Genomic DNA, 23,107 nt, shown 5'->3' with positions numbered 1-23,107 from the left:
GCAGTTTGGGTTTAGGAAAGGTTATTCCACTGAAGCTCTCCACCACAGCAAGATATAGCAGAAATCCTGGATTCAGGAGGTTAAATGGACTGTATTGAGATTGACCTAAGGCATTTGATAGGGTAGATCATGGGAGACTACTGGGAAAAATGAGTGTTATTGGACTAGAAAAAAGTGTGACTGAATGGGTGGCTATATTTCTAGAAAATAGATCTCAGAGAATTAGAGTAGGCAAAGCTTTATCTGACCCTGTAATAAATCAGAGGGGAATTCCTCAAGGCAGTATTATTGGACCTTTATGTTTTCTTATATATATCAATGATATGTGTAAAGAAGTGGAATCAGAGATAAGGCTGTTTGCAGATGATGTTATTCTGTACAGAGTAATAAATAAGTTACAAAATTGTGAGCAACTGCAAAATGACCTCGATAATGTTGTGAGATGGACAGTAGGCAATGGTATGATGATAAACGGGGTTAAAAGTCAGGTTGTGTGTTTCACAAGTAGGGAAAGTCCTCTCAGTTTTAATTACTGTGTTGATGGGGTTAAAGTTCCTTTTGGGGATCATTGTAAGTACCTAGGTCTTAATACAAGGAAAGATCTTCATTGGGGTGATCACATAAATATGATTGTTAATAAAGGGTACAGATCTCTGCACATGGTTAGGCGGGTATTTTGGGGTTGTAGTAAGGATGTAAACGAGAGGGCATATAAGTCTCTGGTAAGACCCCAACTAGAGTATGGTTCCTGTGTATGGGGCACTTGCCAGGATTACTTTATTCAAGAACTGGAAAAAATTCAAAGAAAAGCAGCTCGATTTGTTCTGGGTGATTTCCGATAAAAGAGTAGCGTTACAAAAATGTTGCAAAGTTTTGGCTGGGAAGACTTGGGAGAAAGGAGACGAGGTGCTCGTCTAAGTGGTATGTTCTGAGCTGTCAGTGGAGGGATGGCGTGGAATGACGTCAGTGGACGAATATGTTTGAGTGATGTCTTTAAAAGTAGGAAAGATCACAATATGAAGATAAAGCTGGAATTCAAGAGGACTAATTGGGGCAAATATTCGTTTATAGGTAGGGAAGTTATGGATTGGAATGACTTACCAAGGGAGATGTTCAATAAATTTCCAATTTCTTTGAGATCATTTAAGAAAAGTCTAGGAAAACAACAGATAGGGAATCTTCCACCTGGGTACTGCCCTAAATGCAGATCAGTAGTGATTGATTGATTGATTGAATATCCACTGCTGTAAGGTTAGTGATGAAAGGAATGAAAATACTAAAGCTGAGTCATTCTAATATGTGGAGGCCACCAGGCTGGTCAGTAGTCGTCATGCCAAGCTGAGGGTTGTATGGCCTTAGGTCTTTTTGATAAGAATATAAAAATATGATTCTTTAACACACGTACGGAAATTTTCCTTATCATCCTAAAGGAGATACTTTTAACATTCTAGAACAATATGAAATAATCATATTATATCTGAAAACACCAGCATTTTTCATGAATGAACATGAATTAAATCACCTGCACTCTGTGACCACATCATACAAAACTACCGTTCTAACAGCTGTGTTGGTAATGGACACAAAGTGTTTCCTGTTCTAGGAATTAGTTGCTGATGGCTTCGCAGAGGCTAGTTATCAGCATTCCAACAAGGTAAATAAATCAAAATTAGAAACTTCAGTGAAAATCTGTGCATTTTCAATTAATATGTTTGGTTCAAAGTAGCTCCCTCTATCTTTCTTGGCCTCTGTTTAGGGCCATTAGAGACCACGTTAAGTAACTATAAGGCATTTCTGGAAGCCTCTTTTGCAGCCTGAAAATGTTGCATTCTTTCTCTGGCTGCCTGTCTTCTCTCTTCTATCCAGCCACAGTTCTGCTTTTGCGTATTGTAGAAGCCCGTGAAGTTGTTGATCACTGATCTGTATTTTGATCATTTAGAGATGTCCTCCTGATTGTCCCATGCTCTTGAGTTCCTTCCTTACTTCCTTGAACTATTTATCCGAGACTTTAGGTCTGTTGTCCAGCACATTAAAAATCTGTTTCATTAGTCTGGGTGGATCTGTCCTGAACTGATGTCCATAAAACATCACTCTTCATTTCCTTATTGACTCCATCTGCCATTCATTATCCTTGTATAGCTCTTCTCTTCCTCAGAGTCTATACTGTCCATCTGTTATCTTAGGATCCATTATTTTGCAAAGGGTCTTGCACTTATACTTCTCTGCTACTCTTAGCCCAGCCTTTCCTGTCATTCTGAGGCATTCACTTGCATACAGACACTCGAGTTTGATCACTGTGTTATAGTGCCTGAGTTTATCTTTTCTTGAGATTGCTTTTGTCCTTGTATAGGACATGCATCCTCTTCTGCAGTCATCTTCTCTCGCCTGCTGTTGTTAGCTTCTTTCTCACTAATTTTCATGTGCACCGTCTTGCCAGGATATCTGAAACTGTCCATTTTTTCTGTTTTACGATATTGTGTTTATGGATAAATCATCTGATTTTTAAAAAAACCTCTTATTGTATTCAGTATCCATTACAAAGGCAAGCTGTTTGCATAACTCAGAATTAACTGAATTAGATGACTCCACAGTATGAGTCTTTGGAAGATGATGGCTCAAATGAGGAAACTGTAATTTTATTTGTTTTATTTCCCACTAACACCAAGGTGCCATAATTTTGTCCTGTTCTAATTTTTGATTGTACTGTAAAACCTACCAACACAAGACTGATTTATTTGTGCTGAAGGACTGAGCCAACATCAAACCCACCAACTTGGGCTCCGCTATCGTAGCCACTCAGCTAATCTTGAAATAAGAATAGGAACATACACTAGGATAATCACATGACAAGTCAGTATGGGAAAGGGAGTAATAGAAAGGAGAGACAAGGCAAACTGCAAGACATAAAACTACGAGAACTGGCTCCTCATCTCCATACACCATGCTTTTTACATATACTACATTGCCATTAATGAGAGGAAAATATACTGATCCTGTATGTCACTCAAGCGTGTTTGCCTACGGAAGGCCCTGGGCATTTGGTAGAAATGTTTAATAGCTACAATGGTCAAAACTGATGTATGAAAAGAGCTCGGTGGAGCTGAAAGGGGCATGTTTATTGGTGCCCACCAGTTTTGTCTTTCCATCTGTGAGATTTCTAGCAAGTTTCAGATACCACGTTTAGCAGAAACCATGGCCACAGACTTTCGATTGACACCTGGAAGTCGCCTGTGGACTCAAGAATGACGAAAGAGCATTATGTGGAGTTAAGAATCACGCTACACGTTCAGTCAATCGGTAACTACTGATCTGCATTTAGGACAGTCGCCCAGGTGGCAGTGTGATGGACGTGTATGGATCTGGCGAATGCCAGGGGAGTGTTACTTACAGGAGTGATTGTTCCCACTGTGAAATTTGCCAGAAGAGGCACTGGACCTGTTTATTGTAGTTTGGGCTTGGTCCAGTGGTTTTACTACCTTTAACCATTAATGCCAAACCCTATCTGATAGTGTTGAATAATTTTATGCTACTCACCCTGTGGCAACAATTTGGAACCTGTCCTTTCTATTTTCAACATATCAATGCATGTGTTCATAAAGTGAAGGTTATAACAAAGTTGTTTGTTGAAATGAGAGCAAATGAAATTGAATGGCCAGCCCAAAGCCCTGATCTCAACCCAAATTACAAGTTGTTTCTTTTTAAGGTATAATTCTATTACCATATGTTTTCTTTTTTCAGGTAGTTTATAAATTTATTTATTCCATGTTAGTTTCAGCAGCCTGAAGAACCTAACATTTATAAATTAACCAAATTGAAACTGGAAAGACACGGCTTCAGATATTACGCATAATCCCAGAGATGCTCAGTTGGGTTGAGATCAGGGCTTTGGACTACCCATTCGAAATTAGTTTCAGCAGATTGAAGAACCTAACAGTTGCATCAGCTGACAGCTGGACCAGACTGCCCCAAACCCAAAACTGTTATGTTGCAGGAAGAATGGAAGAAGATACCTACAGACTTCTACTGAAACATATTGAAGGGAACCAATTCTGACAGATCTTTGGTCTTGATATGTGAAATATGTGTATCCATTACAAAGACAAGCTTATATCTCGAAAATAACTGAATGAGATGACTATACAGTATGGGTCTTGTGGCTGTAAGCATATATATAAAGTCTATAGATATTGTAGAAGAATAGGATCACAGGACAAATACATAAGGCGAAGAGGAACCACTTGGCTTTATATATGTTACAGTATAGAAAGAAATCAGAGAAGCGAGCAGTGAAGGGTGGACCTGCATCATATCGACATCTTAACATCTCCAGTTAAGCCAGAACCTATAGGTGTCTGGTCTTTAATGACAATGTAGTTTATATGTGCTCTCTCCTCATCAACCCAGTTCTTCCGGTCCATTTCTTATAAGCTCTCGCTAATGTGGTTTCTGCTTCCCAGCTTTATCTGAAGGATAGAAAGCACACATGTTGAAGGGGGCCATTCCTGACGGATCTTTGGTCTCGATGTGTGAAATACTTAAGAGAACTTCATCACAAGGAAATAGAAGAAATATTTTTTGATATGTAAAGTCTATACAGATTATAAAAGAATAGGATTATAGGGCAAACACAGAAGGAGAAGAGGAACCAATTGGAAAGAAATCAAAGAAGTGAATAAAATCAAATTTGGAAAGCTGGGAAGTGTAATGATATGATTGTGTATGCCTTTTGTTTCTCTTTGGTTCCATTGCTTTTTTCACAATTGGCTTACTAATTCAGGTGTGTGATTGTTTTCCCTTGCAATTTGTTTTATTACATCTATGTGTTTTTGAAGAGTTTGATGGGATGAATAGCATCTATTATACAATATAAATGTTTTATGTCATATATACAGGCCAGCTTTTTGTTGTGATTCAGGTGGTCAGATTTATTGTCATCAACAATACAGGAACTGTTAAGTAATTTTTAATTTATAAGCTTAAATATGTACAAAATAGGAATAGTTTAAAAAGAAAAAGTGAAAAAATAGGTTTCAGAACCATTAACATGTTAAATGAAAACATCAAAAAAGTACTATAGGTAATTTTAAGAAACAAGTTTCCTTTTTAAAATCATAAGTATACAAATTAACATGGTAAGAGTGTCATTGTAGCCCTGCATTTGTAGGTTGAACAAACAATTTTTTCAGTAGGTTCATTGAATGCAGGAATGCAATACAATACAGTTAACATTTGGCATTCTGCAAACATCATCCTCCTCCTTTGCCCTTATCCAGTTCCTGCCGAGTCAGGGCATTTATGGCACTTCTCCACCTTCCTCTCTCCTTCCACCATTTCTCTTCCATCATTTTGTCCCAGTTCAGGTTTCTTCTTCTTGCACTGTTCTTTATTGAATTGATCCACCTTGTTATGAAGTCTCCTTCTCACTCTCTTTCCATCAAAATTCATCTCCATCATCAGTTTTGGTATTCTTTTCTCTTCTGTCCTCTTTACATGTCCAAACCATCTCAGTCTATTCCTATCAGGATGCCACCATCCTTTGTAATATCTTTGCTTCTCACTCTGTCCTTCTGTCTTTCCTATCATACGAAGGTCGATCAAATATAAATGGGATTTTTGTTCCTGAACATCAACAGTTGGTTGGACTGGCCCTGCACTTCTGCTATGGTTGGGCGGGACCGTTAGGAGTGGGGAGAGCATGCTGCTAGATATTTCCCACCATTTCGTCAGTAACGCTCACGATGTCGGAGCAACAGGCGCACCCCTCCACTGCACAAGGGATAATTATAAAATTTCTTGCTCGTGAAGGAGTTACAGCAGCAGAAATTTGCCAGAGACTGATTGCACAGTTCGGTGAATTAGCATTGTCAAGGATGCATGTGTCTAAGGAGTGACGGAGGAAAGGGGAGGCAGCACTAGCGAAAGCCAAGACTCGACTGTCAGCTGGCAAGGTACTTGCAAACATTTTTTTCGATCGGCAAGGCATTTTGCTGATTGATTTTTTTTGCATGAGCGTCACACAGTTAATGCTGCTTACTACTGCGAGCTGTTGAACAAGGTGAGGGATGCATATCGCTGCAAAAGACGAGACCAACCGCTTCGACAATGTGCGGCCCCATGCTGCAGCTCTGTCTCCAAGCTACAGGAAATGCACTGGACTACACTTGATCATGCTCCTTACAGCCCGGACTTATCGCCCTGTGATTTCCATTTGTTTGGACTGCTTAAAGAAGCTCTAGGAGGGCAACGATTTGAAGATGACGAGAGTGTGGAAGACTTTGTGTGCAACTGGCACTTTTTAGGTATTTAATTTCACTGGCTTGAATTCTACTCTCCTTGCTACTTGTCATTGTCCAGGTCTCAGCAGCATAAACCACTGTGGGTGCATAGTGCATTTTGTACATTATCTCTACAGTTCCTTGGTACTTCGTTATTCCAGACAAGGTTTCTTACACTCTGGTAGAATACATTGTCCTGTTGCACCCTCTTGCTAATCTCCATGTCCAGCTTTGTATTCTGCATTAATTCACTCCCTGGGTATGTGAAACGGTGAACAATTTCAACGCTTTCACCACCAATTTTTGCAATGCCTTTCCCTTATCTTTATATTACCATGGTATTACTTTTCTCTGCGCTGATTTTCATATCATACTTTTCAATTTTCTTGTTCATTGCATGAAGTTGTTCTTGTACTTCTTTGCTGTTTGTTCCCCAGACTACAATATCATCTGCAAATAGTAAAAACTTCATCTCCCTATTTCCATTGTAAAGGAGACAAGGGAAGCACTTTGATTGTGCTTTATACGTTGATTGTACCCTTTGTGCAGATTGTATACCCAGTCTCTTTTTTTCCATGGTTTCCCAAACCTTGGCCATGGGAACACTATTGTATGCTTTTGTTGGATCTGCAACCATATATGAGATGATTCGCACTGAGTCGTATACATTTTAACACATTTAGAAGTACTCTATTACAAGAATAAATGCAAACTGTTGCACATAAAAAGGCTGTCAAAATCCACTTAGCACAGAAAAGCAACCTAGCTACTATTAATGAATATGCACACATAAAACCTTCTCTCTTTTGTCACTCTTATATGAAACAATAATCACATTTATGTGGTTTAATCTAATGCCAGGAAAAGAAGTGGACATATTCTTCCGATGGGTGACATTGGCTATTCTGGTCACATTTACTAATTGGTCCTTTAAAAATGTAATGAGCAGTGGAGATTGTCAACAAACAACAAGGATTCGGTAGGTCAGTTGTAGTGAGTAGATTATATCAAGTGTTGTCTTATTTAGGCCTTTTGGATTATGGATTAGAAGGTACATGGTAATTTCAAGGAAACTTATAGATCCCAGTGGAATAACCCTGTATACATTATGTATCTAAAACTGATACGGTAAGTTGATATTTTTCACCATTGGTTAAAGTAAAAACAAAAGTACTCTATTACAAGAATAAATGCTAACTGTTGTCCACTGCAGAATATCTCCACCGGGCGAGTTGGCCGTGCGCGTAGAGGCGCGCGGCTGTGAGTTGCATCCGGGAGATAGTAGGTTCGAATCCCACTATCGGCAGCCCTGAAGATGGTTTTCCGTGGTTTCCCATTTTCATACCAGGCAAATGCTGGGGCTGTACCTTAATTAGGCAACAAACTCATCTAAGTGATACAAGCTAGTTCAGTTGTAGAAGAGGACTGATGATCTAGATGTTAGGCCCCTTACTCAGTATAATGGAAGAATTTTATATAAATCTAGATCAATGTGTCAACCCAAACTTTAATTTGAATGAAATTACAGAAAAAACCAACATTCTTTTTGATGCCGTCATCCCCCTTCTAAAAAACTATTACCTAAAGAGTTAAGAAGCAACACCCGATACACATAAAAGAACCGCCCAGAGACACCCCCCACTCCAGTCTCACTCCCCCAGTAACCGCTCCCTCTACCCCTTCAAACTTCCCCTCCGCAGCCACAAGCAGCAGCTCTAGACAAACACGCAACAGTACTCGGCGTGCTGCCGTGTAATACACAACAGTGTCAACATACAGAGTAAGTACAACACACACTCTTTTACCTCTAACAAAAAACCTAATAGACGCAACTTCTCACACACTTCGTTTCTACTTACAGATAAATACGGCCTACAACATAAAAGGAAGAAGCCTTCATGCTATCTTTCAAAATCAAGATATCAAGTATTGTAAAACAAATTGACACTTGATAATATTATACAACACCAAATTAAGGAGCATGTCGCTAAAACAATTTTTATTCTCAAAAAATGCATTTTACTATCAACTCAGCATTAGTATATATTATGAGTCTTGTACATATATATTGAATATGCCTCGAATTGAATACTAGACAGCTACCCAATTCTTCAAAACAGTGTCCAAGTCACTTCAAGACGCCCATACTACCAGCAGAGAAATATGGTGAAACAAACAATATAATTATTACAAGAATAAACCCTCGAAATGTTTTAAGCAATTAGCTATAAGTTTTAATGCAAAATAGTGGACACTTCAAGAATACTACTATCAATGCATACATAGCATTGCAAGTTTCAATTTTTATGCAGATCAAAACAACTAAAACATTTGCAAATGACATGTCCTTTTATACTATGTAACCCTTTTACAATCTAAGAAGAGAGGACTTATTTTACTATTTTAATTGTATCATTTATTTTAGACGGTCTGTTGAATTGGGCAAATGTCACGATTGTACAACATTTTCCACTGTGATGTTTTAAGAACTATATTTGTAATTGTCAGCTGAGGATGACCCTTAAAGGGTTGAAACCGGTACTGTGAATGATAGTATGTAAATAAATGTATTGATAAGGTGGAGGCTTCAGTATTAATCTTATGTTGAAGATGGGTCTCGTCGCACCACACAGACCACCCCCCGAGAAGGTCGACACCTCATCGGAATGACCTTGCAGGATAGATCTGCATCCTCCTCAGTTCTGGCGCAACAGTGGAACAGTGTAACACATCGTACACTATCAGGAGTGACAGTGCGTCACCGTTTATTGCGGTCTGGGTTACCGGCGCGTTGTCCACATCTCCGCCTACTGTTATGTCTAATATGCATAAACATGTTAGACTGCAATGGTGTATGGAATGATATCACTGGGGACAGGAATGGTAGCAGATAGTATTTTCGGAGGAATCCAGGTTCTGTTTGTTTGAAAATGATGGACGCATTTTGGTTCGCCGCGGACAGGGGAGAGGCATCACATTGACTGCATTTGCACAAGACATACAGCACCAACTCAAGGCCTTATGGTGTAGGGTGCTATTGGGTACAACCACAAATCACAGTTAGTACGTGTCCAGGGCACTGTGACCAGTTTGACCTATGTGAATTGCATCCTGCGACCTGTATCCATACCCTTTCTGCACGACATTCCAGGCGCCATATTTCAGCAGGACAATGCGCGACCACGCGGTGCTTCATGAACATGTGCCTTTTTGTTGTCATAGGATGTCAGACTCTTGCCCTGGCCTGCACGATCACCAGATTTGTCGCCAATTGAAAATGTGTGGGATATGGTAAAACAACGGGTGCGACGCTGTGACCCAATGCCAACCACCAAAGATGAACTGTGGAACCAGGTGAATGCAGCACGAATGGCTATACCCCAGGACGCCATTCGCACCTTATACGCATCAATGCCATCACGCATGGAACAAGTTATCAGTGCCCATGGAGGGCCCAGTGCCTACTAGGCAACAGGACACGTGCTGAACCTAGGTGACTGAAATGTCAATTGTTTCTGCAGAACATACTAATGTACATGTCCTGTGAATATGAACGTCCTCTCTCTAGTCTTTTAAGGTGTTCTGTTTTTTTATAAACAAGAGTATATATCAGAAATTGTGCAAAATCAACTAGAAAATTTGCTTTTTTATTGTTAATGAGGTAACATTGAAAATTACAGCTTCTTACCAATGAGATTATTAGTTTGTAATTACCATACAGTGATCAAATGAGACTATAAACACTCCCAGAGGTGGGGTGAAAGAACACTAACCATTAAGTACACACTAACTTGGAATTCAAGGATCATTAATAAGAATTTCTGAAATTAATTAAAATTAACTATTTATTACGATGAATAACGTGACGGCGTATTTACAAAAATCTGAACTTACAGAAACAAAAGAAAAATTGAATGAAATAAACTTCAAGAAAATGATCTGTTACACAGAGACTTGCAGTAATTTATGCAACCCCACTGTCGGCAGCCCTGAATATGGTTTTCCGTGGTTTCCCATTTTCACACCAGGCTGTACCTTAATTAAGGCCACGGCCGCTTCCTTCCCATTCCTAGCCCTTTCCTATCCCATCATCGCCATAAGACCTATCTGTGTCGGTGCAACGTAAAGCAACTAGCAAGAAAAAGTAATTTATGCCATTAGCTCACCATTTGTAGATTCTGTTATGTGGACACGTTCGATGTAGCAGCTGATGTTTGATGGACCTCTCGTACAGGCATCGTCATCTCTCATTGTAGGTACCAGTCCTATTTCTGATTCGTGCATAGCCTACTAATGGGACAATGACTTTCCTGACTTTAACACTTCCTATTATACTCCTTACATAATGTTGTAATGAGCCCTAAATTTAATATCAAAAACCACCTTGGGTTACGTTCATGGAGAGAATAAACTTGTATTATTCTGTATTACAGAATTGTAGTGTAATTAAATACATATCAAAGATATCTCCTGTTCTAGACAAGTCAAAATCGGTGTCTCGTTGACTTTATCTCTCGTCATTGAGATAACCAGGTCTCAATGAGAGTAATTTGGAGTAGTGCTCTACTCAGATGCGAAGTGAACTAAGGTAAGACCTTCAGCACGTAAGACATTCTCTGATGTAAAAGAAAGACATACAACCCTCCTCCGATGTAATGATAGCATCGACAGATAGATAGATAGATAGATAGATGCTCTCCAGCTCTTGTCGTGGATGTATATAGGCTCCAAAATCTCCCTCCATTTACCATATCACATGGTCCAGCAAGATTTGCTTTTCTATCCCTTCTCCTATCCATCGCTGTATATCCATCATCTTGTTTCATAACGTTCAATCACATAGGTAGAACTTTCACGGGCAATCAAAGCATCATGTAGCAAACTTTGAAAAGTATGTGTCTCTTCAGAATATGGAGTGGGGTAAGCAATATTGCAAGCTTGATGACGTCCTTTTGCTAGTAAAGGGCTAAAATTAGTATGCCGTGTCCGGTCGCCTGATCTCGGCTACTGGAAATTTACTGCAAGCTATAAATTCGGGTGATGTTGTAGTACCTTACTCAAGAATTAGTTTGTTCAGAGTTCTTTATTGCCGTGATACAAAGAAATAAGATGATAATGTGAAATGGATGACTAAAAACTCTACATATAAACATAATAATGTAGAATGACCTACCACCAATTAAATTTATACATTTTTTCCAATTAATTACACAGTTTAATAATTTTGTGCATGCTGTGATGTTCCCGACATGTCTTTTTTTTTTTTTTTTTTTTTCAGGCACCTGTTAGAGAAGGACCTACCAACTTGATAAACATCGAACTCACAGTTGTCAGGTGTAGATAAGCCCTGGTTTGTGTCAATATTAAGTGCATTTGTGAGAAACCACATTCAGAGGTAGAAATAGGAATGATGAATTTTACAGGTGGTAGTAGTGACGCTGGCATTTTCTTCTCAATAAGGAATTCAAGATACCTCTTAGAAATTGCCTGTCTTGAATCCTTAAACACCTACACAAGTTTTCTACTTCATCTTTAGCAAAAGTGGTGTTCTTCTGAATATTATCTGGCCAACATTTAGGATACAGTATTTCTGTCCATTCTGATGTTTATGTGTCTTCTTTTGTTACACAACGGTTTTCCATCCATCGTGTTAAGCTGTCACTGAACATTTTAGTATCAGGAGAGCTTTCTGCATTGGCAGCTTGACTTTTTTTTTTTTCCCTCTTCTCCAGGGTCACTCCCTTGAATTTCAAATTCTCAATTGCACTTCAAGTTTTACGATAGTAAAACGCACTATTAAATGTCCTACCTTCAAACACAAGAATCTGCCTTCTAAGTCATATCCCGTGCTTATAGTTCAACTTTAAGTTCTGACAACTCTTGAAGAGCGTCACACATAAGAACAAGATCAAGAACAAAATAAACTGTCGTGATTTTTTTTTTTTCATCATACTAACTCTTTCACTCTTATTCCTGTTCTCATCCTGTTTTGCTCTTTCCAAATGTACCACGAGAAATAAAAAATTCTCCACACTGCGGAAACACTTCTGTAACTTGAAGCTACTCAACGATTAAAAGAATTCTTGCAATGTGATACAGTTGCTGGTCCAGATTGTCAGAAATATTTCTCAGATGTGTGGCATTTCTAGTTGATTGGTGATACAATGTATAAAGTTTGTCAAGAAATAACTTAGTCTTTTGTAACTACATCTCCAACAGTGCCAAAACAGGACATGTGGATATTGCTCCTTAAATATGCCTTTTTTTTTTTTTTTTTTTTTTTTCCTGACATCACAGTGGCTCCATTACATGCTACTGCAATAAGGTTTTCTTTTAAAATTCTTGAGAGAAGCCCAGTTCATTCAAAACTTTCATCTGACATGGAAAAATACCTTGGGTACACCTATTTTGCAACTCAACAATATCAATAAATATATATGTTCGTCTATCTCAAGAAGCATTGCCCTTACATATACTATTAAAGATGATAATTGGCTAATAGCAGTGCTCTTGTCAATTAACAAAGAAATTTTGCAATTATATTTATTTTCTTCTTTAGGGTTTTCTTCATTTCAGCTCAAAAATGCTTAACTATATACAAGCATTGGTCAAATGGAGAATTCAACCTATGGTGTTACCATTCACTCCTTGGAGATCAATTTCAGATTCGAAATCATTGAATGCCTGACTCTTCTAGCCAATTTTTTAGGCTGTTACGAAGATTTTGAAGATTATCTCTTTGTCATGTTCAAAAGTAAAAGAGGTCTCCAACCTTTTCTTTTGTAGCAGTTAATATGTTAATGGCAGCCTTATGAATGGATATTTTCTTATGATCTGGATGGTTTTTTTTTGTAGTGAAATTACTTGAATTTTTTATTTCCACCAAAAGAAGTAATCTGTTGAACATTTGTGCATGGCTTAGAAATATTCATACCTTGTTTGTTTCTGTCCGGGCCCAAACTGATTACTTCTTGACTTATTTTACATCCAAGCTTTATATTTTTCACGATTTACCAGTCAAAATCAGCTTTTTGCTGTGGAATCCAACACTCGGAAAGACTTTCTTTCACAACCGCATGTTCGTTAGCCACAACCACGTTTACAGCTTTTACCGATTCGATCGCATCATTTTGCCCCAAACTTGTTTTCAGCCCATCACATTAACTCGATACACTGTCAGAAAGTTTATGTCTTACCTGCCAGAACGTAAGAGAAGAACTGAGTGATTTAGGAGTTCATTGCATTTTCTTGATTAATTAAAATTGGTATTGATAAGGTGGAACCTTTTCTTATCTATATTCATTGCATTTGATAAAGAACATAGGAAACAAACCAATTCACGTACAGAATACACAACAGATGCAACCACAGCACACAAAGTGAACAGGAAGTGAAGTGAAGCTTATCACAAGAAGGAAGTTCCCAAATTTAAGCGGCAAGCACGTACAGTTGAAAGAGTAGTGTTATTGAACTGGATCGATATCATATACTTTTGATAGTTCGATAACTATGGATAAGAGTTAATCCAAATGCAGTCTACAGTGTATCTGATTAATCTATCAACACTTCCTGATGCCATAATTCAACATCAAGCGATGATGGCAGCAACTAAGTGGAGACAACTTTTAAACAATAAATCCTAATCTTCACCACAAGTTTTACAATATAAAGTTTACCGGTACACATATTGGAGCGTACCGACAGAAAAAAAGTCCTGGGTATTATACTCTTAAGGAGGGAACAGCTGGGCTGGATCCACTATGTTGGTTGAGAACTCAACTCATACAAATTGTACTGCAATCCTCCTAGTATGGCATTTTGGAAGGATGAATATAGTACCTTCAAAACTTGCCCATTGTATATCAGCCAACCTGATATTTAACTATTACTGTGCCCCCTTAAGTTTGGTGACTGCCTGCATTATAATGGGAGCGTACATAGCAGATTTCAACTTCTCAAGTTTGGACTTTGTGTTGTATGCGAGCGAGTACACCGGTCTGAACTTCAATCATGTAAGGATTTAAAAACAGGCTTATTACTTAATATTCCCAGAACTAATCCCAATTTTGTACTTGTCCCAAAAACCAGGCAAGTTTAGTGATTTTCTAAAAAAATCCTCTTATGCACCTACTAAATGTATTTTAACTTGCATTACACCATCTGAAAGGTACAATCTTCTACATCCCACTTACTGTATCAGAGATTCTGAATGGTGTTTGAGTATTGTTATGTTCATTATAGCTTCATAAACAAAAAACACACACACACAAAAAAAGTAATTTCAACTTATTTGTTGCTTTGTTAATGTTAAACACATATTATGAAACTGATACAAGCTACAAATGAATTAATTTAGCTTATCTACTAACTAATAAATTCACAAGCTGGCACATTGTTTCTTGGTGTGGTACATTTCCCATCTCATCAGTATTTTTATCACACAGCCTAGGCCTACACTTTGAAAAGCTGTATTCGAATCATTACAGTTTAGGCCTACTCAAAATTATTTACGATACCTGACCTTCAAACACACCAGTAGTATTGCCAATTTTTATCTGTTTTACTATCATAGTTGTGTATATAGTCTTCTGCACAAACTATTTTGCCTTCTCTTAGCCCAACGAGCTAGAATATAATACATAGTGGCTATCATGCTGCCATCATTGAAGAAAGTTGACTGGCGTCAGCCATGTATTAATTGTACTTCATTAGGTGTAGCACTTTGTAAGCAAATGCAGAACTGAGTGGGAAAATGAGGTATTTTCACACAGACCTTTTTCATTAGGTGTAACAGTTAGAGATTATTTAAGATGATGTAAGTATCGGATGGAAAGGGTGACACATAAGTTTTTCTTAAGCAGAGGTTCCCCACAGAATCACATTGTACTGTAACTTAAAATAGAGAAAACAAAATACATAGCAGTTTTTTTTTTTTCTTCTTCTTGAAGCAATATATTGTTGAAAATGATTAAATTAATTACAGTGTTACTTATTCGCAAAGATGTGGAGATATCCATACATCTCCAATATTTATCAACATACAGAAGAATGTAGGCCTACAGTACAAGATTATGGATTAGGATGCATATCTAAACAGTCAAGAAAATTAAACACTCTTTAATGAATTATCATACATTTCAAAGGCAACCTTTCTACGTAAACCTTTTTATAACATACTTTTTCCTTTTTTCTTTTCTTACAATCTGCCTTATGTTGCACCGACACAGATAGGTCTTATGGCGACGATGGAATAGGAAAGGCCTAGGAGTGGGAAGGAATCTGACATGGCCTTAATGTACAGCCCCAGCATTTGCCTGGCGTGAAAATGGGAAACCACAGAAAACCATTTTCAGGGCTGCCGACAGTGGGGTTCGAACCCACTATCTCCCGGATGCAAGCTCACAGCTGCGCACCCCTAACCACACAGCCAACTTGCCTGGTATAACATAGACTGGAAATAAAATTTACAATAAATTGAATTTTATATTGATCTGTTAATAGTCACATTTCTCGATTTGAAACAGCTCTTGCATTCACATGAACCAATAATTATAGTATTTTCTAGTTCTGTTTCATTGTCCTATGATAAGCATTAATTTTGTGTACATCTGCCTCATGGTTTCTCTTTTCAGTCCTTGCATAATAAGCTCTGTATCTGTTGTTTTTGAGTACCTGGTGAGTGACTCGTAATTTGTAGTACAGTGATAATGGTCAGTAGAGGTGCTGTCTTCAGAAGGAACCGTAGTATATAGATAAGAGAAGCACATCACTCACTTATGATTTACAATTTTTCAACGGTCGATGAGTCAATCTATCCCAATGAACACTTCCTGTATGCTGATCTCAGTTGCTCTGCATTGGGATTATTTCTGTAGAGAAATGAGACAAGGGTTGGACACACACTCATAATGTTCTTCAAAATGTTCTGAACAGAACATTTCTAGCTTGTTGTCTTAGCATTTTTCACAACCATCTTTAGTACTGCAGTCGTAGATGATACATGTCAACTTTCACTTCTCTGCACTTAATTCTTTATTTGTGAAAAATATAATGACAAGTTCTTCACTGCTTGGGATATCACTTGTCTCTCTTCAAAGTTATTCACCCACTGCCCAGTCAGCTAATTTGTCTTTTAGTGAAAACCTGTGAAGAGAATTTGTCCTTTACAGTGGCAAAAATTAAGATCATCCTTTAATATATGTAGCCTTCTTATAATAGAAATGAACTTGCTTGAAATAAGATACACTTGTTTGTTTTGCTCAAACAAAAGCATGCAAAACAGAATGCAGGCATCTTCGTGCTTCAATAAATAGTCAAACTATAAATCATTTCTTTCAACGATGAACTTGACACACATGTGAGATTACTCAGACAGCTTCAGGTAGGTCTTGTCGTTAGCTGGTGTTTGTATCATGACGGGCATAGTGTTGCTTGCTTCTGCCCAGAGCACTAATCAAGCTGCTATACCCACTCTATGTATTATATTCTAGTTTGTTGTCTTAGTCTTTTTCGCACATCTTCATTACTGCAGTCGTAGATGATACATTTCAAACCTTCACCCCTCTGCACTTAATTCTTTATTTTTGAAAAATGTAATGAACTACTATCAAATGCTATCTCGTGACAGAACTTGTTACTACATAGCACCAAGAACATGTAGCTATAACCAAACCTGTAAAAACGGCAGGCAGGGATTTTAAATGAAACCTTATGCTCAAGCCCATAGAAGATGTGGCATTAGTTAATTTTGAAAGATTGGAAGCCCATAGAATTTATGGGCATGGTATTTAGAGTGTTAAACTAACATGCAGTGAAGGAACCTTCTTTTAGCTATGTTTAGTTATTTATGTACAGTATGTGTGTAATATTTTCTCGTTATTTTTATTTTTGCAGGAATGGCTGAAATACCTCCTGAAACTGTGGTTGTTACTGGATTTGGAATTTTTGGAGAATATAAAATAAATGCAAGCTGGGAAGTAGCAAAAGAACTTTCAAAGTTTAATTTCGAGAAAGAACTTGGTATCAAATTAGTTATAGAAGAAATTCCTGTAGCTTATGAAAGTGTTGCAGAAAAAGTTCCTCAGCTTTGGAAACAGTATAATCCAGTTGTAAATAATTGTTACTCATTATATTCAATTTTATTTTAATCTTGCCATTTTTTTGTATAGATTCTTTAGTTTGTCAAAGTAAGGTGAATGACCAGTTTTTCTTCAACCTTGATTAAAAATGCCTACCAAGGATTGACCTGAAATGCCATCATTTAAGCAAGTAGGCATACAAAAATGTCAAAATGGTTTACTGTAGTTTCTCATTCAATTATTTGAAATTAAGGTAGAAAAATTTTGTATTCTTTTGTCAAAAAATAGCCTATCTCCATTCCTTATGAAATTCAATCTTCCTCCTCCAGGGCCAGTGACCTCTTGGTTAGGCTCCTTAAAACACTAATCTTTTCAGTCTGCAGCAGTGTTGGAATTAAGCATAAATTGATATAAATTGTTTTTTGTATGTAAGGCTGACACAGTATACATCCTCATTTTGATCATCTGCAAACAATTTGGGAATTCATTGTTCTGACTGCAGTTTGTTTATTGAAAGCAAAATCATCACTTTTCAGACTGAAGTACACATGGTGTTTTCTCTCATGTGGACAGAGGGCCAGTAGCATTTACAATTTTTATCTATACAGCTTATTTCTCATAAGACCTCAACGGCAGCAAAAGCGGAGAATATGATTCGGTACAGTGGAGCTGGTGGAGAAGGCAACCCATCCTCTGGGGGTAGTACAGATGGAACCCACTGCCTTGTGGGATGAGGAGGGATCCTCAAAGGCTAAGGGAGTAAACCCCGAAAGAAAATCCTCAATTACGTTAGGCGTAGCAAGCCATTAAAAGAGCTTATTTGTAGTGCCTTTTAAAACACATAAGAGCCTCGGAAAGCATTTATCAACTAAATGAAGGTGCCAGCATTAGCAGACTCATGTCAGGGATGATGGTTTATGTCCTGATGATAGACAGGGTCTTGCAAAAATGCAAATATCCCAGAAGAGACTAACACGGATTGGGACCATCAATTTACTCAGTCTCACAGGAAAATGTGAAGAATTAGTGGACCTCATGGCAAGGAGGAAATTAATGATACTGGGGCTAAGTGGAACCAAGTGGAGAGGGAAATGAATGAAGAAATTAAGAAAACAGTATACACTGTATTGGCATGGAAATGACAAAGAGATGAGGAATGGTACTGGTTTCATCATGAGTAATGATCTAGAAGGAGTCACTGACATTCAGTATGTTAGTGAGAGAATAATAAAGGTGACTGTGCATGTAGGGGAAGAAAAAAAAAGAAAAAAACTTTGGTACAGGTGTATGCACCTCAAACTGATTGTTGTCAAGAGGATAAGAACCAATTTCTTGATGATGGGGAAAAATTTAATAGTAAAGAGAGAGTAATCATTATAGGAGATCTGAATACACAGATTGGGACAGATAGAACAGGATATGAGAACATAATGGGGCCTCATGGATATGGTGGAAGAAATATAGAAGAAGAGCATCTTCTTTACTTCTGTGTGAGGAATGGGTTGGTGGTGAAATATAGTTGGTTCAAGAAGAGACAGAGCCATAAGATAACACGATACAGGTGGGATGGACTACAAAAGACTGTAATTGATTATGTCATCTCAGATGAAGAAATTTTCATGAAATATACCTTTTGTGCTGCCATTGTTGTATCAAGAATTAGTTGCCCACCACTGCTATAGATGTTAGGACATGCTTAATAATATTCATAATTTTTAAAAGGGGGTGTTTAAGTTTTGGTTCAAACATGATTTTGAAGTGGCTTTGAGAAGATGAATCTTGTGATTCTTACCATTATGGGATCAACCTCATACTAGTTGGTGAGATATTCAATATCTGTGCTTGAGAATGTTTGAGAATCTGTCCTGAATAAATAGCAATTTAAACGGAATAAACAATCCTTTTACTGGTAATCACCATTACATCCGAAACATATACAACAATTCTATCTATCTCGATCGTCCAACACACACCTCGATCCCCTTCATATCAATAGTACAGTACATCACTCCGTTTTTTTAAAAATTTGTTATTTATTTAAAATTGTAGTCTGACAAAAATCCCGGGGGTTTTCTTATCCGTTGACTTCGTCTTGGTCCTGATTTTTGGCTCCCTTCTTCTTTGGTTGATTTTCTTCTTTTTCTGGTTCCTCTGGTTGCTCTTCCACACTCTCAGACTCGTCCTCAGACAACAGCTCATGAAAAGGCTGGACGAAGGTAGAGTTGCGAGTTATTTGTCTACCATCCGAAGTCTACTGTCACAGTATTGCCATTCTTCTTGACGACTTTTAAAGGTGTAGGTCCAAATGTGGTTGAAAATTTGTTTATTTTGGGGTTACGCATCAAAACCTTGTCGCCCTCTGATAACTGATAATTTATTTTCTCGAGCCCCGCGTCGAATGTCTGCGTACTCTTGCTTTTTAAACTTTTGAATAAGGTCTCATACCACTACCTCTTCTAATGTTTTATGTTTTGTATGGGACCAGACCGGGAATATTGTCCCTCAATTTTCTGTTAAAAAAACTCCGCCAGACTAACCCCTGTGGTCTGGTGCTCATGGTTCCGGTACATCAGTAGGTACTTGTTTAGTTCTAACTCCCAATCTAATTTCATGGCACTGGCAATCTGTAGTCGTTGAGTTGTGCCTAGATTGTCTTTCCACTGTGCCATTTGCTTGTGGGTGTAATGGGGTAACTCTGTGGTGATGAATTTTGCACTGTTGCAGGTAATTTTCCATCTCTGCGCTGATGAAGTGTATGCCGTTATCTGTTGAGAGAACCTCAGGATAGCTGTATGTTGCAAACGTACCATCTAGGGCCTTTATTATGCTTTTAGAGTCAGTACTACTTAGTTTTGTCACTTCCATGAAACGGCTAAAATAATATATCACGATCAATAGTTGTACCCCATTAGGAAAAGGACCCAAAATATCAGCAGCTATTCGTTCCCAAGGCTTTTTTTGGAATTATTGTCGGAGATATTTTTTTTGGGCTTCTCGGGTTTCCTTGTAATCTGACAACCCAGACATGTTCTCACTGTCCATTCGGCTACTTTGTCCATTCCGGGCCACCATACTTTACATCTGAGTCTGTTTTTCATTTCCAAAATTCCCGGATGATCCTCGTGTGCCAAACTAAGGACCCTAGTTTGTAAATTTTTTGAAATTACCAACTTAGTTTCTTTCAGTAATATATTGTCCATGACTCATAATTGCAACATCATCGCCCGAAATGGAAGGAGGTCAACGTCATTACAATCCCATCACCCTGTTTGTAAATGTGAACGGACCATTTTTAGAGTGGGATCAATTTTTGAAGCTTCATCTATTTCCTCCAAAGATAATGCAACTGGTGCCAAATACGTAGCCAAGTGCATCAGATAATTGTACTTATTGGCTTCACCGATTGAATTCTCACTTGACTGTGATAAAGGATCTGCTATGTTATTTTTCGCCTTTACATACTTAACTTGGAAGTCAAAAGATTGGAGTCTCAGAAGCCAACGTTCATTTCTCACGCAGGGTTTATCTAGCTTCAAAAATGACCTCTAGTGGTTTATGGTCCGTATACAGGCAAAACTGCTTACCCGTCAGAAAAATCCTTAGACGCTCACACGCCAGACAATCCCAAGTACTTCTTTCTCCATCTGAGAGTACCATTGTTCGACGTCCGACAGGCTGCGACTAACATTGCAAATTATGCGTGGGATTCCTTCGTTGTTCCGTTGTATCAGCACCGCACCAAGTCCTTTTGGGCCAGCATCTGCCATCACTACCATTTCGTCCTTCGGGTTGAAATATCCTAAAACTGAGGTAGATGTAAGTACTTCTCTTATTTTTTTAAAAGCCTCTTGGTGTATTTCCATGCAAACTGTGCAGATTTATGTGTAAGCTGTCGCAGTGGTTCTGTCATGGTCGATGTGTTAGGAATAAATCTACTTACGTAGTTCAGTAAGCCTAGAAAACCTCTCAGCTCAGACACATTTTGTGGTCTTCTGCAATTCCTCAGAGCCACCACTCTGTCTTCGGTAGGCCTAATGCCATTTGCTGATATGATGTGACCCAAGAACTTAATTGAAGTTTTACCATATTCACATTCCTTATGCAGTTCAATACCGTGCTCGCAAAAAACTTCAAGAATCTTTTTTAATCTTGAATCATGTATTTCTTTTGTTTCCCCATACACCAGAATGTCATCAATAAATACGTAAACTCCTGTAGGAATCTTGTTCCTTAACAGATGCTCCATTATCTTTTCAAACTCAGGAGCTGCCTGATTCAAACCAAACATTAGCCTAAATGTGTGCTAAATGTGGTAATCTCCCATGAGTCCAGATTCAATTCCACATGGTGAAAAGCTGACCTAACATCCAACTTTGAAAAGTATTTGTTTTCACTAATTTCAGGGTGTAGGTCTTCCATGGTTGGTAAGGGATGGCTAGCCTTTAGTACCGCTTTATTTGCCTTTCGCATATCGACACACAATCTAACGCTGTCACCTTTTGGAATTGGTACAAAAGGGGAAACCCGTCTTCAACCTTGTCATTTTGCTCAAGCTCAAGGATACGTTGTGCTGTTTTTCGTTTCAATGCCAATGGCACCCACTGCAGAGGTTAAATAACTGGTGGGACTTTCGGGTTGATTGGTAATTTAAGTTGAAAATTCTTTATTTTGCCCACCTTCAATGTGTCAGAAACCACCGTCTGATTAACCTGCTCAGAAATTTGTACTATTCCTAGTTTTGTAGCCAAGGAATGTCCCAAAATAGGTGGTCCCCTACCTTTAATAACTACAACATTTGTACTCATTTTTCTACTGGAATGCGTTATGTCCGCCGCGAACTCTCCTAAAATATCCAACGAATCGGTTCTACCATAAGTGAAAAGTATTTTTGAACTATTTAGTCATTTTACTTTATCGGTTACCTACTTCCTTTTAAATTCCTTCTAAGTTTTTTGGTCAATAATATCACAAGTAGATCCCAAGTCAGTAATAAAAATGAAGGGTACCCCTGACGATAGACAAGTTGTCTTTTCTTTTGTCTCCAGTTTTTTTTTTTTTTTGTAAGAAAAGTGTAGTCTAAATCACTACTACATCCAGGGCCATTTATATTGGTATTATAAATTTACTCATTCGGAACAAATATTTCAGATTCCCTAAGGGAATCAACATCTGTATCATCTGATGGCCAAGCAGGCGTCAATTTTTGGTACTGAAACAAAGTCTCTCATAGTGCATTGGCACTGCTTGTAGCTACAATTAGCCTACGTAGTGACCTCCATGGTATGCACTGGCCATGCGTCTTGGTAGGTGTGCTAGGTACCAACTGATGAGCCCAGCCTAGCACACAGGGGCGAAACGCTGGCAACCAGGAATGAATTAGCTGGAAAATTTATAATATCCAATAACGGACCATTTATATTCATATTTTGACGTCATCCGCGTAAGAAACTTCGTCATCAACAGTTGACTCCCCCGATTCTAATGTATATGTCCTTTTTGTTCTACGACACTTCCGATAGTGCCCCGTTAAATTACAAGCCTGGCTTCAGAGCACTGGAGGTCACTTGCTAAGTGATTTGTTTCCCCGCAGCGATAACATTTCCTTTCTCCTCTATTTTTATAACTATTATGACTAGTTTTCGGCAGAGCACCACTGTTTTTGCCACTATTGGAAATACTTCTTTGTGAAGTCCCATATTTCTTCCTATTCGACATACTATACACCTCTTGCTCAGAACTGTTGTCCTTACCAAA

General features: G+C 38.2%; 1 protein-coding gene across 3 annotated transcripts in view; it reads left to right on the top strand.

Annotated features, from left to right (window-relative positions):
* The window catches only part of LOC136873735 (pyroglutamyl-peptidase 1), a 37,112-nt gene that overhangs the window by 5,691 nt on the left and 8,314 nt on the right, over positions 1-23,107 (top strand). For 2 of the 3 annotated variants that reach the window (XM_068228017.1, XM_067146896.2), the window contains exon 2: positions 17,169-17,383. In XM_068228017.1, coding sequence (XP_068084118.1) covers positions 17,171-17,383 — 213 coding nt within the window. In that variant the 5' untranslated portion in view covers positions 17,169-17,170. Of the gene's footprint in view, positions 1-1,603; positions 1,655-17,168; positions 17,384-23,107 lie in introns of all 3 variants that reach the window. The other variant, XM_067146897.2, reaches the window with a different exon arrangement.

This window comes from Anabrus simplex, chromosome 5, assembly GCF_040414725.1.
Source record: "Anabrus simplex isolate iqAnaSimp1 chromosome 5, ASM4041472v1, whole genome shotgun sequence".
Classification (NCBI taxonomy): Eukaryota; Metazoa; Arthropoda; class Insecta; order Orthoptera; family Tettigoniidae; genus Anabrus; species Anabrus simplex.
Note: the sequence above shows the minus strand (reverse complement) of the source record. Positions and strands in the feature narration are given on the sequence as shown.